The sequence below is a fragment of the Mus musculus genome, chromosome 13 (genome assembly GCF_000001635.26).
Source record: "Mus musculus strain C57BL/6J chromosome 13, GRCm38.p6 C57BL/6J".
NCBI classification, from domain to species: Eukaryota; Metazoa; Chordata; class Mammalia; order Rodentia; family Muridae; genus Mus; species Mus musculus.
In genome coordinates, this window is record NC_000079.6 from 63,838,853 (window position 1) to 63,855,117 (window position 16,265).

Sequence of the window (16,265 nt, forward strand, 5' to 3'; positions counted from 1 at the left end):
AAGATTTTGCCATACTTTGCCTTTTTATTTCCTTATATGAGAAACTTTTCACGTATGTATTGTAGAGTGAGAATCATTATTTTTGAACTTCTTCAACAAATGGTTGGGTATTTATGTGACTCTAGTTTCCTGAGTCACCCAGTATTCCCACTCCCTAACCTTTTAAGAACTACACAAGTGCATAAAAGTGCTCCTTGGTTTGCTCTGCTGCTGCCTACAGACCATTTTCTCTGTTTCTCTAAGTCATCCTGTCTGTCTTCTTTCCATTTCTTCCTTTCTGTGTTCTAGAAAGGGTCTATCTTTTTGTACCTTTAAATTAAGGAATCTGTAGAAAAGTTGGACAAATGTGTACGAAAATTTATCTACTTAACAGTTAGAACCCATAGATCTTTTTGTGTATGCATGTGTGTGCATTCATGCATGTGTGTCTATGTACGTGCATGTGTGTGTAAGCATGCATGTGTGTTCACATATTATACACATATAAATATACACATTGTCTAAGTACACTAGTGAATGACTTTAGTAAGTTTCACATAGCATGACAGCTTGAGCCCATATTTTAATTTTGTTATATATCTAAATTAGTGTCCTTTATACCTCGTTATTCTTATCTTATGGGTAGGTGACTTGGTAAAGTGCTTGCTATGAAGCATGAGGACCTAACTTTGATTCCGTAGAACCCACTGAAAATTGTGGCACATATCTGTAGGTTGAGAATTCCCTACCTAGCTCATCTCACCTAATTGCCCAACTCCAGACCAGGGAGAGAGCCTGTCTCCAAAAAAAACAATGTGGACAGCACCTAAGGTGTAATACCTTTTGAAGTTGACCTCTGTCCTTCACATGGCATGTGCACACATGTGTACCCATACAGATGGGTTTTTAAACACATACATACATACATACATACATACATACATACATACATTCACAAAGGAAAGTAGTAAAAAAAAATTAAAAGATGAGGGGAAACAGAAAGCAATTAAAATTTCTTTAATTATCCTTAAGATATTATTAATAGTTAATATCTATGAAGCAGGATTCAATAAAGGTTTGTATCATGACTTTAGTTATTAAGTCTTTTATACTCACCTGATGTTGAGTGATCCCATTTATAATTTGAATTTCAATAAAGCTTTGTTACATGCAGGTTGACATTGTTGTCAAGAATGCTTTATATGGCAGTGAACTTCACATTTGTCACTTTGGGGAGTTCCATGTTGTTCATTGTTAATGGCACTAAATTTACCTATTGGGTAAGAAAGGAAGCATCCATACAATATCTTCAAAATACAGTCTTTTCTTGACAATAGCAAAGCTATAAAGCAGCATTGTAAATAGTTTGATTCTTATGTCCATTATGTAGATGTTTTGGCATGTAACATTTATCCTTAGTTGAATCCATTTATCTTATTGGGTCTTATAGCATAATCTGCTTTTGTAGTTTATCACTTTCTTTATCTTATTAATGGTATACTTCTATAAAGAAGAGTCTCATTGGTTAGGAATTAGATACAATTTTAACTTAAAGCAAGGTAATGAATGTCGGATTGCATTGGAATAAGAAGTTAAACCAATGAGCAAGTCTACAATGATGGTAGTTTATCCTTCTTTTCTTTTCTCCTGAGCTGTAGACATGCTTATTTGCAATGTGTATGTTCTCAGAGTTGAAGTGATTTGCCTATCTTTTGATTAGAATGTTGAGCTGTGGTAACATATAGTCCATATGCAGATGTTTGTTTTCTCTCAGTCTCTTTCATTTTCTAAATGGTGTCTTCAGAACGGCAAAAGTTTGTAACTTTGACAACATCCAATTTATCACAAAAACTTCTGAGAAGTTTGTGTCTGACTAGAATCAGGAAAATTGATCTGTTTTATAAATTTTGTTGCTTTTTTAATCTTTAGATTTGTAATATATCTTAGGTTCACTTTTATGTATGGTATCTGTTTTTTCCCTTTAAGTTCTAAATGTTTATTTATTCAATATTCTGTACCCAATTGTAACTGTTATTCTTGATGCTTCAATATTCTCATTAGACTGGCTCCTGTTCTTGACATTTATCCTGGGTTTGGCTCTTAAGCATTTCTGCCATGTTCCTGAACAAACCACCCCACTGATGCACAGCAATCACTGCGAACCTCTTCTGTAAACAGTGTTTATAACAAGTTTCAAGAAGCACTGAGGTTTATATTGATGCTTTTCATTCCGATTTAATGTATAGTTTGTTTCTTTGATGTGTCTGTTTTTGGCTTTTTGCTTAAAGGAGGAATTGTCATTTAATAATGCTTAAACTTTTTTTCCAGCATTATCAAATATGCTCTCTAAAGCAGTTATAGTATCATATACATTTTATTGGGGCTTACAAAATGATGTCTTTTCTCATTTCTTATGTTTTCTGTATTTTTATCAGTGATGTTCTGTGACTCAGGGCCACTTAGCCAGATGAGAGCTCAGTAGGATCAGCAAAGGATGAAGGGGTTAGGGGTTTCTAAAAAATTGTTGTGTAAATGTCTAAAGTAAGGAAATTTTCTGTTCCTTCCTCCCACTCGTCCCCATCTCTCTTGTAGTTTGGAATGGTCAGCTATTATTGTAGATGAAGCTCATAGAATCAAGAATCCAAAAGCCCGAGTTACAGAAGTTATGAAGGCTGTGAAGTGTAAGGTCCGCATTGGCCTCACTGGTACTGTCCTTCAGAACAACATGAAGGAGCTGTGGTGTGTCATGGACTGGTGAGTGTATGGACGTTTCAAGGACAGTGTTTAGATGAATGCTGCCTGTTTTCTGATTGCTGGTTCTTTAAATTACAGCCCTTCGTCCAGAAAAGTGATCACTTAACTGCTTACAGAAATACCCATTCCCAACAGGTTTCAGTGTCCAAAGTCCTGTGGAAAGTCTTAGCGTGCTATTGTTGATCCCCAGGGTAATAAATGCTGAATTACTAGTCCATCATCTTCAATTATAAACAGTCATAAAGAGGGAATGCTGTTTTCCAGAGTCTTGTTTTAATTGTTATTAAGTAAGCCACTGAATAATCAATAGAATTTCATTCTTTTCTTTTTAGATAAATTAGTAACTCTTAAATTTTTTCTTACTGCCTTTGTGAAGGGCTGTGCCAGGACTTTTAGGTAGCAGGATTCACTTCAAGAAGCAATTTTCTGACCCAGTGGAACATGGCCAGAGACACACAGCAACAAAAAGAGAACTTGCTACTGGCCGAAAAGCCATGCACAGGCTTGCAAAAAAGATGTCTGGCTGGTTTCTCAGGCGTACCAAGACTCTTATCAAGGGCCAGCTGCCTAAGAAAGAAGACCGGGTAAGAACTGCGTTTGCATATAGTATTAATTCCTTGTCACACTTTGTGTTTTTCTGAAAAGGATTGCATTTCTTTTTAGGGTTGCTATTGTAGAATTAGTTTGTTATGTGTGGGATTTCAGGAAACATGAATTGAGCTCAGTTTTATTTTTTTCCTAATTTTACCAACCTGATCGCTAATAGAACTATTATTAGTGCATGTGTTTGCTAGCTTTCTATTACCATGACATATTCTGGAGATAAATCACTATACAAAGAGGAAAGGTTTACCTTGGTTTTATAGGTTTTAGTCTATGGTCCCTTGGACCTGTGGCTCATGGGAAAACATGGTGAACAAGCTCTTACCTCACAATGTTGGGGAGGAAAAAAGAGACAGGAAGGGGTCAGGAACCCAGTGTCCCCTTCAGGGACACGGTCTCACTGAACTTGGTTCCTTGTGAAGGCTCCACCACCTCCCAGTGGTGCCAAAAGCCATCAAGCTGGATTTTTGACTTATGGACCTATGGGCAGCCTTTGGGATCCAAGCCATGACAGTATCATCTAACACACATCTTAAGCTAGGTATAGTGGCTTACACTTTTAATCTCAGCACCAAAAAGCAGAGGCAGGTGGATCTCTGAGTTCGGGCTAGCCAAGTCTACACAGTAAAACTCTTTCTCAGAAAACAAAACAAAACAAAACCAGACCAAATCTTCATGTCTTATCAAGGCTTTTGATTCATTTCTGCCTTAAGGAAGTAGGGAGAGCTTCCCTTTGTATTGAGTTTTTTCTTCACACACACAGTACTGCTCAGTGTGTTCTGACATCTTGATTCTAGTTGTAGGACTAAAGTGGTTAAGACCTTTTTCTTCTACATTGGCTTTATGTGAAATGCTGTTTGTAGTTATGCTACTGACCCAATTTTTAACTGGTAAGAAAATAATATTGTTACTGTTTTAAGAAAATTGAAGTTGTCTAGGATTTTTTTTTTACATTTCCTTGATTGTTTAACCTTGTGATTCTTAATAGTTCTAGCAGTAGAGAAAAGATTCTGTAAATTATTATGAGCCAAATCTAACTCATGCTGTGGTGATAGTATCAAATGTACTCTAATCTTAGGATACCTTATAAAAATAGATTTGAAAATAAAGGCTGGTACTGGTGTGGAGGTGGAGAAAATTGATAATATGTGACTTGATATTTATCTAAAGCAAATATTATGCTAGAGTACTTTGTGAACCTGTTTTTTAAAATGTTGCATGCAGAGGTGTGTGTGTATGTACATGGATATGTGTGCAATCTGTTAAGTAGGAATAATACAAACAAATACATCAAGCGAGAACTTTGCCTAAAGATTTAGAACTTGGGCTCTGACTCTCCCAGTTAAAGGTTTCCTCAGTTGAGCAGCCCACTGAGACCAGTGTTGTTTAAGTGAAACCAATGGTGTCAGATGGGCTTCACATGGTTGCTCTGAAATGCATGACACGTAAGAAATGCTTAGTAACTGTTAGTGTTGAGTACTAACATAGTAAATGCACTGTATATCTAGTCACCGACTGTTATCTTCTATGTTCTTCAAGGAGTAATTATATTTTGTAGACATGTTTTTTAAATTGTAGCATTGTTTTTAAAGACATTCCTGTATTCACTGAATGCATACTTTTTTGTAATACTCTCCCATTGTATTTATATAAATATTTATTAGAAATACTTAAAAAATAAGGAAATACTGTTCCTTATTGCTCACATTTTTATGGCCTGATATAAATAAATTTGATTTTAACACTGGTTACATACATGTCTAGAAGAATTTTATTTATTTCTAGTGCTGCCAGAAGTAAGAGAGAAATGTGTTCTTTATAACTTGTTTTGTTATAATATTTTGTACTTGAATTTGGACATACAATAGAAAATTATGTTTGCTTTTGCAAATATTTATTTTCCTCACTAATTTTAGAATATATGGCAAGATACTCAAAACAAGTAGCTAACATATTATGAAATTTTTAGCATTTTTGTCAGTTTTTCAGTATTCAGTAACATTTATAATTTATACTAATGTTCTAAATTTTTTGTTTTACCTTATTGTGATTTGTTTCCATAATAAACTGATAAAAATGTCTAAGGAGACCCACAATATACTGAGAATGTATAAGGAAGCCACATTATTTGTTTTTCATGTAATTTTTTTCCTTTAAGAGAAAACAAGAACAAATGATAACGTTTACTTATATGTACAGTATAAAGTGGGATGAGGAGGAAAGGTAATTGTCATAGAGACATAAGCAGAGGTAGTGTGGGTGATAGCACTGTTGCCCTGGTCAAATCCAGTGCCCGTTGTGATGATTTTTCTCACCACTAGAAGAATCCTAATAATTGTCTTCTCCTTTGTGTACAGATGGTGTATTGTTCTTTGACAGACTTCCAGAAAGCTGTCTACCAAACAGTGTTAGAAACAGAAGATGTGGCTCTGATCCTCACATCCTCTCAGCCTTGTACCTGTGGCAGTGGCCAGAAGCGCAGAAAGTGTTGTTACAAGGCAAGCATTTCCATTCATCTCTACAGTTTGCTCTTGTGTTAGCAACACCACTTTTCTTCATTTCTTTAACTTCAGAAGTAGTGTTTTTAAGAAGTTATCAAGGGGCTAAGCCTGACAGCTTAGTTCTGATCCCTAGAGCCCACCTGGGGTGCATTAAAAGGTTCTGTGATCCCACCACTCCCTCACAAGATCTGAGTGTGAATGGAGAATCCTGGGAGCTTATGGTTCAGTAAGAGAACCTGCTTCTAAACAGGTAGAAGGCAGGAACTGGCTCTTGAAAGTAACCCCCTAGGGCTGTAGAGATGGCTCGGCAGTTAAGACCACTGATTGCTCTTCTATTCCTGAGTTCAATTCCCAGCAACCACATGGTGGCTCATAACCATCTGTAATAGTATCTAATGCCCCCTTCTGGTGTGGCTGATGACAGAGACATGTACTCACACACATAAAATAAATAAATAAATCTTTTTTTAAAAAAGGTTATCCTCTGGCCTTCAGATGCATGCCATAGCACATACATGCCTGCATCACATGCATACGCATTTGTAAACACAACTTACCAATAATGCTTTACAATGCTTAATAACCACATACAAAATACAATATTCAATAGCTATAAAACATAGTTTAGAAACTAAACTTCAAATTTGTATCTTCTTACTTCATATTAGTAAGTAGTCTACTTTCGTCTTAATTTTTTTTTCTTTTCACAAATTTCCCACCACTGCTTGTAAGAATGATTCACTGCTTGCTGGGAAGATGTGACTACTAGTCACAGTGTCCATTTAATAGAGATTTGGGTTAATAGAACAAAATGCTTTTTAAGGGATAGTCACTTGTTTTTCTATCTGCTCTTTATATTTCTTGCTCTTTTTTTTTAACCTCTTCTGTCATATATCTGTGATGATTACAGGGACCCTATGTATTTATCCAGATTGCTTTTTATTCTACCTAAGTGGTTTTGCTGTTTTCAGTCCTTTCCATTCCCAGTTAGTTTTGTTATCAGATTATGGGGCCACCTGTTCCACAAGTCAGGTCTGGCTACTCATCAGTAATACAATTTAAAAAGCAAATTTAAAAATGGAAAGCAGAAAAAGGAGATTTGTTCAGCTCAGCTATGTTGGGAAGAGGGACAAGGGTCCATCAGATTCCTCAAGCCCATCTTCAGGGTCCAGAAGTGAGATCAAGTTTAAATAGAAGGCAGAGGGTGTACACATGTAAGCAGTGTCAGTCAAAGTGAGGTCCCGCCCACCACTGATTCATCAGTGCCTGGGCTTCAGTCTGTGATGTGATTTGACAAGTTAGAACTGTGTGAGATTCCTGGGGGAATTCCCATTTTCTTGCACTCTATTGTTTCAATAGTCTGATAGATTGAGAGACAAGTATTTCTTTAGAATATGTTCATTTCTTCCAGGCTGTGACAACGTAAGTAGAGAGTAAAGAATTCTTTAGAGCACTGTGACCTACCTAGTGTTGTTCCTAGTACCTCCTTAATGGCAACTTTTCTGTCACTGTCCCATCCAGAATGGAGACTTCCCTTTTATTTTATTTTTTTATTAGATATTTTCTTTATTTCCTTTTCAAATGCTATCCCGAAAGTTCCCTATTCCTTCCTCCCACCCTGCTCCGCTACCCACCCACTCCCACTTCTTGGCCCTGGCATTCCCCTGTACTAGGGCATATAAAGTTTGCAAGACTAAGGGGCCTCTTTTCCCAATGATGGCCAACTAGGGCATCTTCTGCTACATATGCAGCTAGAGACACAAGCTCTGGGGGTACTGGTTAGTTCATATTGTTGTTCCATCTATAGGATTGCAGACCCCTTTATCTCCTTGGGTACTTTCTCTAGTTCCTCCATTGGGGGCCCTGTGTTCTATCCTATAGATGACTGTAAGCATCCACTTCTGTGTTTGCCAGGCACTGGCATAGCCTCACAAGAGACAGCTATATCAGGGTCCTTTCAGCAAAATCTTGCTGGCATATGCAATAGTGCCTGGGTTTGGTGGCTGATTATGGGATGGATCCCCAGGTGGGGTAGTCTCTGGATGGTCCATCCTTTTGTCTTAGCTCCAAACTTTGTCTCTGTAACTCCTTCCATGGGTGTTTTGTTCCCTAGTCTAAGGAGGAATGAAGTATCCACACATTGGTCTTCCTTCTTCTTGATTTTCTTGTGTTTTGCAAATTGTATCTTGGGTAAGTTTCTGGGCTGATATCCACTTATCAGTGAGTGCATATCAAGTGACTTATTTTGTGATTGGGTTACCTCACTAAGGATGATATCCATTTGCCAGATCCATCCATTTGCCCAAGAATTTCATGAATTCATTGTTTTTAATAGCTGAGTAGTACTCCATTATGTAAATATACCACATTTTCTGTATCCATTCCTCTGTTGAGGGACATCTGGATTCTTTCCAGCTTCTGGCTATTATAAATAATGCCTCCCTTTTATTAAGTAAACACCACTACATTATAGTCACTACATCATCAAGAGTGATTCCAGGGCAGCGAATCATGGATATCCTTCTAAGTACTTGGCTTTTACTGTCTTAGATAATTAGACAGTGAGTACTAAGTGATGCATCTTACAATTGGTCATATAGCTGTGTTATTAATGCTTTTCTTGTTTGTTTTTTCTGACCATTCTGTTACAGACCAACTCACGGGGTGACACAGTGAGAACCTTGTGCCTTAGTTACCTGACTGTGCTTCAGAAAGTAGCTAACCATGTTGCACTGCTGCAGGCTGCTAGCACCTCCAAACATCAGGTTTGACTTTACATGTCTTTGTGATACTATTTATATAAAACAGATACTATACAGTATTATTGACACAAAAATCATAGTTCTCATCTAAAAGAGAGTAAGAGATATTTTATCCTGGAGCCATTTTAGTGGCCAGAGCCTGGGAACAGAGATTTAGATTACACCAAATCACTATTTTAACATGGAAGTGGTTTTATGAAGTTTTTAGTTTGCTGAAGAAAGTCAGAAATAGAGGAGTTTTTTAAAATATATTGGTGGGTACATCAGAGAGATGGGTACAACAAGATGGGGGAAGCTTTTCTGTATGTCCAGGATCCTGTCCGATAACATTCTTAGCTTTTGGATTGATAGAAATTTTATTCCAAAGGATTATTCTGTTAGTCACAGGACATTAGTTCTGACACAGAGGTGGGCAAGGAATGGCTGTTAGCGATGTGGGGTTAAAACTCCACCCAACATAAGATAACTAACTTCTGAACCTGTAATATTCCAATCTCTCCACAATATTTCAGCTCTAATCAGTCAGTCAATCTCCTCAGACACAGCTTCTTTCCAGAGGCATCTGACTTGCTTATTTTAAAATTTAGTAGTTGAATTACACAACCTTGTGCATGTGCAAGGTGCTGAGTTCAGTATTCAACATCAGTACTAATAATTTTTTAAAGTAAAACTTAACTATTGAGAAACGTGCACTTACATTTTTAATCAGGCAGAAAAAGATTGAGTTTAAAGTAATAGCTGTTTTATGTGTCTAATAGTGTTTATGTTTTGGTGTAATTACTTGGATAGCTGATAAGTCAATTCTACTCTGCTAATATTGTGTTTAATTATATTTGTTTAATCTGTTTTCTAAACGGTCAAAATCCAATTTGAATTTTAAATAGCATTTGCTATGGTAACTGCAATTGTATCTTATTTTAGAGCACAGCATTAGTAATAAGGTCTCATCTTCATCTAACAATAGTTTCTTGTGATGTAGCTAGTGTGTTTACTTTTGAAACCTATTAAGAATCTGATACAGTAGTTTTGGATAGTATTATTTATTCTTTAGGGAATGTTTGTCTCCTTATTTTTGAAATCTTGAGGAAGTAATGATATAGTGTCTGTATTCATAATACCAAGAATTCATCAAAACCATACATGTTTAACGTACAGCTTTAGGATTTTCTGAATTGTTAATTTCACTTAAAGAAGGTAGATTACATTTCTGCTTCTCACAAATAGAAAATTTTTATAAAGTTTTATTTTTTGTAGGTTTAAATATGCATTGAAATTTCTTCTTTCTTAAGGAAACAGTTATCAAGAGGATATGTGATCGGGTATTTTCCAGATTCCCAGATTTTGTGCAGAAAAGCAAAGATGCAGCCTTTGAGACACTTTCTGACCCTAAATATAGTGGGAAAATGAAGGTATGTATTCTTCATTCAGTGTGCATACAGATAGATCAGAGCACACTATGGGTTCTTAGTGGCAGTTGCATCAAACATGCATCAAGCTTTTCCTTACTAATCTATTGGGCTGAAGAACATTTTAAATGTATGTTGTTATCACATATGAACAGGGGCAAGGCCTCTATATCTAAATTGAATCTTCTGCCTTAAATTTTTGTTTTCTGACCTAAATAGTAAAACTGCAAGGTAACAACATTTGTTCTGCACATTGGAACTGACGTGGCCATGTTGTTCTTGGTACTGCATTAGTGAAGGAAGGGTGTGGAAAGCAAGCCCAGGGTCTGTTGCCCTGACCTAGGTATCTGGGCATTACCTGCCATAGTAGTGTGAACTGGTAGTAGCCTCTGGCCTCCTACAAGAAGCTTGTTTAATCCCTCAATAGCTATCAAAAATCCTCATTTATGGCTTCACAGTTCCCAACTTTAAACTATAGTTAAGAATAAGGTAAGATGTTTTACTTTTTTGGCAAAGGGAATAAAACGGGAGTAATTCAAATTAGTCAATTATTGTTTTATCTAGGAATATTTTTAGCAGTTAATCTAGATAAGCTTAACGTGATTTAGTTGCTTAAAACCTAGATATTTAGTGAAACAAAATAGGTGGAAGTAGTAAAAAGGATAGGGTTAAAAATTATTTATAAAAATCAATTAGTTTGTATTCATGAGAATATCATGATTTATTCCAAGTAATTAAAATATAATAATCTGCTTTTTATGAAATTTCAACATATAAAATCCAGATTCATTTAGAGTTCTATTTTTAGAAATTACACTGTATAGTTAAGATGATTAGATTTTATTTTTTTATTTTTTTGGTTTTTCGAGACAGGGTTTCTCTGTGTAGCCCTGGCTGTCCTGGAACTCACTTTGTAGACCAGGCTGGCCTCAAACTCAGAAATCTGCCTGCCTCTGCCTCCTGAGTGCTGGGATTAAAGGCGTGCATCACCACGCCTGGCTAGATTTTATTTTTATTCTGGCTTTGTTTGTTGGAAGCTAGGTAGACATCTTGTTTTCTATGGAGAACAGCTGATTCGCAATTTCTAACTGATTGTCAGTCAAACGGATCTTGACAGTAATAGCTGGGGATATGTATTGTAGGACTATTTTTACAACATTTGATTAACATCATTATCTGTGATTTATACTGATTTGTGATATACAGCCTATATAGGCTTATTATAGACTTATTGCCTGTGAGGTTAAGACCTTTAAGTCCTTGACTTGTGTATCTTTTGTGAATTCTGACTTGTAAAGCTCTGGTTCTGCTTATCTTGTAGCTCAGCCTGCAACTGCAGAGGCTCTGGGCACATAATGACTGTTTTAGCTGTCATCGCCTTAGAACTATAGCAATGACTTTTTGATGCCAGTGGCATTCACTTACCTGTCAATGGAATAAACACGAGTTGCAACCACTTAGTTGAGAATGTATTTTATCCATTAGGTGATATGTCACAAATTTATGATTATTTATTTAATTTATGATTATTTATGAAATTTATGATTATTCATTTAGTGAGGGTTTTTTCTTTAAATTAACCTAATGAAAACCTGCAATCAGAAAAAAATTTCCTTATTACTTACTTTTGCTTTCACTTTTAAATACCCCAAATTACAACAGATCTGAAGCTATAGCCAATGACAAGAGTAGATTTTTGTTCAGCCTATTGCTGGTTTAATACATTAGCATCTTCTAAGGGAATAAAAAGACAAGCACAGACCAGAATATCTTCTCAAAATAATGAAGAATACCAGTATCCAAAGTATACAGAGTATTCTTAAAACTCAGTAGTAGAAAGTAAATAATCTAGCTTAAAAATGGGGAAGGATCTGAACAGATAACTTACTACAGAAAGAAGTGCAGATGGCAAGTAAGTGCAAGGGAGATGCTGCCCACTGTTACACCTGCAAAAATAAGATAGGAGACACTGCACGCCTGTTAAGGTGGCGCAGTCCAGACACCAGGTGCTGCTGCGGACCTTCTTTCAGTACAGGTGAAACTGCTGAGTGAGTTGGTCCCTCTGAAGAGTAGTGTAGTGACTTTTGTCAAAACTTAGACTTTTCAGTAATGTCAGTTACATTGTTTTTAAAATGTGTTTGATATTTAAAATATGAAAGTGAAATATTCTTACCATGTTATCCATTAGTCACATTCTTTAGTTATTTGTGTAAGAAATAAATTTAGTGAATTTTACTAAACTTATGCCCTCATAAGTACCCCACATAAATTTATTCATAATTTTCAAAACTTGGAAGTAATCAAGATGTCCTTCAAAAGGCAAATGGATAGGCTGTGATACAAAAATGGAATGGTTTTTAACAATAAAAATTGAGTAAGATGTAGTGGTGCATGCTTCTAATCCCGTCACTCTGGAGGCAGAAGCAGGTGCATCTCATTCAGTTGCAAAGCAGCGTGGTCTACGTAGCAAGTTACAGGCCAGGCACAGCTACACCGTGAGACCTGCTCTTAAAAAAAAAAAAAAAAAAAAAAGTAGAGCACTTGGAGAACTCTTAAGTGTATATTGCTAAATTAAAGAAGCTAGCCTGGAAAAGATACATGCTGTGTTGCTGTGTGATTCCATCTCTGACCCTCTGGAAAAGGAAAAACTACAGAGACAGATCAGGGGTTCTGGGAGAAGATAAAACATTGGATAATGAGTAAAACATCAGGGACTTTTAAGCAGTAACACTATTTTTTATGATGTAATGTGAAAGCGTCAAGATTCATTCATCAGAATTTGGAGCTGTAAACAAAATGACTGAACTCTAATACACGCTGGACAATAGCATAAGCTGTTAATAAAAGGTCAGTGTTCTTAATGAGTTGTATAGATACCTCATAAATAATAATGATAGTCATATTTTTAGTAACATTAGCTTTATATAAACATTTATAGGAGGCATATGGGGATATAGTTCAGCAGTAGAGTGTTTATCTGGCATGCACAGCTATGGATTGATCCTCAGTATTGCAAAAAGAGAGATGAGGTGTGGTATGTGGGAGATTTCTGCACTTATACTCAGTACTGAAAACCTAAAAAAAAATTGATGTCTATCAATTAAAAGCAGTAGTCTTATATAATATAAACTTAAAATGTATGTCCTGCATAAAGTCAGTTATTTCATTTAAAAATAAAACTAAATGTAAATAAAAGTTTATATGTTGTCCAGATATTAAAATATTTCCTCAGACTATGACAGTTTTACTCACCATCTGAGTAGATTTTTAAAAAACTTCCAAAGCATTTTTTCCCCCAAAGAGTGAGGTTAAGACTCAAATTTTGAAAGAAGTCTTTACTAGATAAACTAAGAAGAGATTGTTGTATTGAGTATATTTTTGTTTATATCTTTATTATCAAAGAAATTGTTTCCATCAAAATATTGTTTCTGTACCAAGTTCAGTAAAACTTGGTACAGAAAATTCCCTTCCCCTCTGTGGATTGCCTTTTCATGGTGCTCTGTCTTCCCAGTGTGGGAATGCTTCTGCTTCTGCTGTGCCATCTTTGGACTGTTGCTTCCTCTCTAAAGAACTGTGTATGAGGGCAGATTATTAAGCTATTTGAGGTCAAAATCATATCTAGAAATCAGGGCTGACTGTAAATAAACAGTGAAAAGAGATGTGCGTTTAAGAGGTGAGCATCAGGTCTCTCAGAAATTGCAGAGAAGCAACTGCAAGCATTGCATGTCATCTGTCTAGAAAGCCATTAACTTGCTAAAAGGTAAGTTTTGCTAATTTAGTCTTAACATACTGTGGGTATAAAAGTGTATTCTGAAAATTAAATTAATCCATCATCTGAAATGCTTCTTTTTAGTAAAACCAGTTGAAATGAACCAGGCTTTGGGAACTTTACCACCTTACTGACAAACAGGATGATAAATAGCATTTGGTGTGGTAAATAGTGTACTTGTTAATTTTGAATATATAAAGGGGAGTTAGCTGAGATGACTGTGCTTAGTGTTGTATAGATCATTTTCAGGAAATCTCCAGTGTTTTCTGTATGTGTAATTTTGTTCTTGGCACTGGCCTACTGATAACCTGTGTTCCTTCCCAGGTCCTCCAGCAGCTTTTGAATCATTTTAGGAAACAAAGAGATAAGGTTCTTCTCTTTTCCTTTTCCACCAAGGTGAGTTCCATCCACAATGTTCTTGCTTGGTTGGCCTGGGTCTCTAGGCACTAAGCACAAGGAAGTAGCACATTACTGTCTGTTTTCCTCATCCACATGGCATATTGTGGTGAGAGAATGACCTTTCCAGCACATTTAGTTATGTGCTATAGACAGGGATGGCCACCAGCCTATGAAACTCAAAGGTAAAGCTGTATTTTCTGCTGATGTTCTTTTGAGATATTTAGGATTTTTAGAGTTTAGAAAATGACAAAAAATGGTTTAAATAAATTATTTGACCAATGATTTTCTTTTTATTTGGTTTCAGTTTGTTGTTTTTAAAGAAATACTTGCTAAAAAAGAAAAGATTGCTTGTTTTAGAATAACAGAAAGAAATACATGGGTTAAAAGGGAGGAAAAGTATTTTTTGGAACTGGAAATAGATCCTAGGCCTGGCACACATTAAGGAATCAGTCTCCCACAGAGTGACAGCCAGGACTCCATACCGATTGCTTAAGTAGAAGAAAGAAACAGTGGGTCCAGTGGTCAGTGCTCACCAGTCAACAGGCCGTTATTGGACAGAACCTGTGACCAGAACTTAGCTTCCCTGCCTTTCTTCCCTGCAGCTGCTGGATGTGCTGCAGCAGTACTGTATGGCCTCGGGCCTCGATTACCGGCGACTCGATGGAAGCACAAAGTCCGAGGAAAGGCTCAAGATTGTGAAGGAGTTTAACAGTTCACAAGATGTGAACATTTGTCTTGTCTCCACAATGTAAGAAAAATAAATAAAACATGATAGATTGATTTCATCTGGTTGTTTTCTAAACTATTTTGAGATTAATTTTCAATAAATAGGCTTATGTTGTTTTCTTTATTTGATTTTAAAGAAGCAGTTAAAACACTGTCAGTTATATACAGAATAACAATCCTTTATTTTCTTATCATTCTGGAATTCCCCTTGTAAAGACAGAGTTAAAAGATAAGACTAGAGTTCCTGGGTAGTGTGAGTGCCCTATCTTCAGAACAGTTGGATTTCTTACTCAGAGCTTGCCACTGCTGCCTTCTCTGCCTTGTCCCAGCTGGAGCTGCTGTTGGATTTTATAAGGAATAAATTTGTTCCAGCACCTACTTAATGAATCTCTAATTAGAATGGCTTAAAGAAAATTCACTCTTTTGAGAAAGATGTCAGTTAGTAGAAACACCTAAGGAAGATATTTGGGTTATAATAAATACTTTATTTTTTGGCATTGTATGTGAGAATTTTATAGATTTGCTATCACTGTTTTCAAAAAGAGAACCAGAGGACTTTAGAAATAAACTGCAAAGAGCAAAAATAGAACTCAAAATGAGTGTGGGGATGAGGGGTGACGCTGCCGTGGTATGACTGCCATGGGCTGTTCTGTGGAGTCCCTGCAGCTGAGTAAAGGAGAGAAGCTTTGAACTCTCATTGCTGTGGATGAAATCCAGCATGTCCTCGCCCGAGTCCTTACATACAAAGCACTGAGTGATCTTCGGTTAAGCTCCAGCATAAACCTTCTTAACTTCAGTCATGTGTAACACACTGGATGGAGGTCCCAGCACTGCAGAACTCATCATGACCACCTCAGGCCCAGCTGAAAACAGCCAGCAGCTCTGTTCTCACTGTGTCTAAAAAAGTTCTACATGCACAACACATTCCTAATGTTAACATAAAAATCTTTTATTTTTAAAAATCCTATTAGATATTTACAAATCTACCCTATCATCTTCTTTGCATATTGTTTTCTGTAATTTCTAGTCTAGTACTTAGTGTTGTTAAATACCACTCTGGTTCTTGATCCTCTTTGGGTCTCATAAGAATTTTTCTCCCTCTGCAATCTACTGAAACTTAACAGTGATGTTTGAGACTTACGTTGGGTGATGGTCGTGTGTGGTGCCGCAGCCTGGAAGCATGCCATCTCATTTGGGGGAGATGCTTTTTTATACTTATTTTAAACAGCTCCCTTTCCTTCCACTTTCTGTGTGCTTTCTTTGGGATTTGACCCAGATAATTCTCACTTGATCTTTTTTATGGGGGATTACACCCCTTATCGTCCACTTTCTTTGGTTGTTGTTTTGTTTTAGACCAGTGGTTCTC

General features: G+C 36.4%; 1 protein-coding gene across 7 annotated transcripts in view; it reads left to right on the plus strand.

Moving 5' to 3' along the window:
- Ercc6l2 (excision repair cross-complementing rodent repair deficiency, complementation group 6 like 2) overlaps positions 1–16,265 on the plus strand; it is an 89,324-nt gene that overhangs the window by 27,874 nt on the left and 45,185 nt on the right. For 5 of the 7 annotated variants that reach the window (XM_006517451.4, XM_017315632.2, XM_017315633.2 and 2 more), the window contains 7 exons: positions 2,572–2,733; positions 3,110–3,317; positions 5,694–5,834; positions 8,489–8,602; positions 9,889–10,008; positions 14,099–14,170; positions 14,776–14,921. In XM_006517451.4, the coding sequence (XP_006517514.1) occupies positions 2,572–2,733; positions 3,110–3,317; positions 5,694–5,834; positions 8,489–8,602; positions 9,889–10,008; positions 14,099–14,170; positions 14,776–14,921 (963 nt within the window). Of the gene's footprint in view, positions 1–2,040; positions 2,188–2,571; positions 2,734–3,109; positions 3,318–5,693; positions 5,835–8,488; positions 8,603–9,888; positions 10,009–14,098; positions 14,171–14,775; positions 14,959–16,265 lie in introns of those variants that run through there. The other 2 variants (XM_030247457.1, NM_001361124.1) reach the window with 2 other exon arrangements.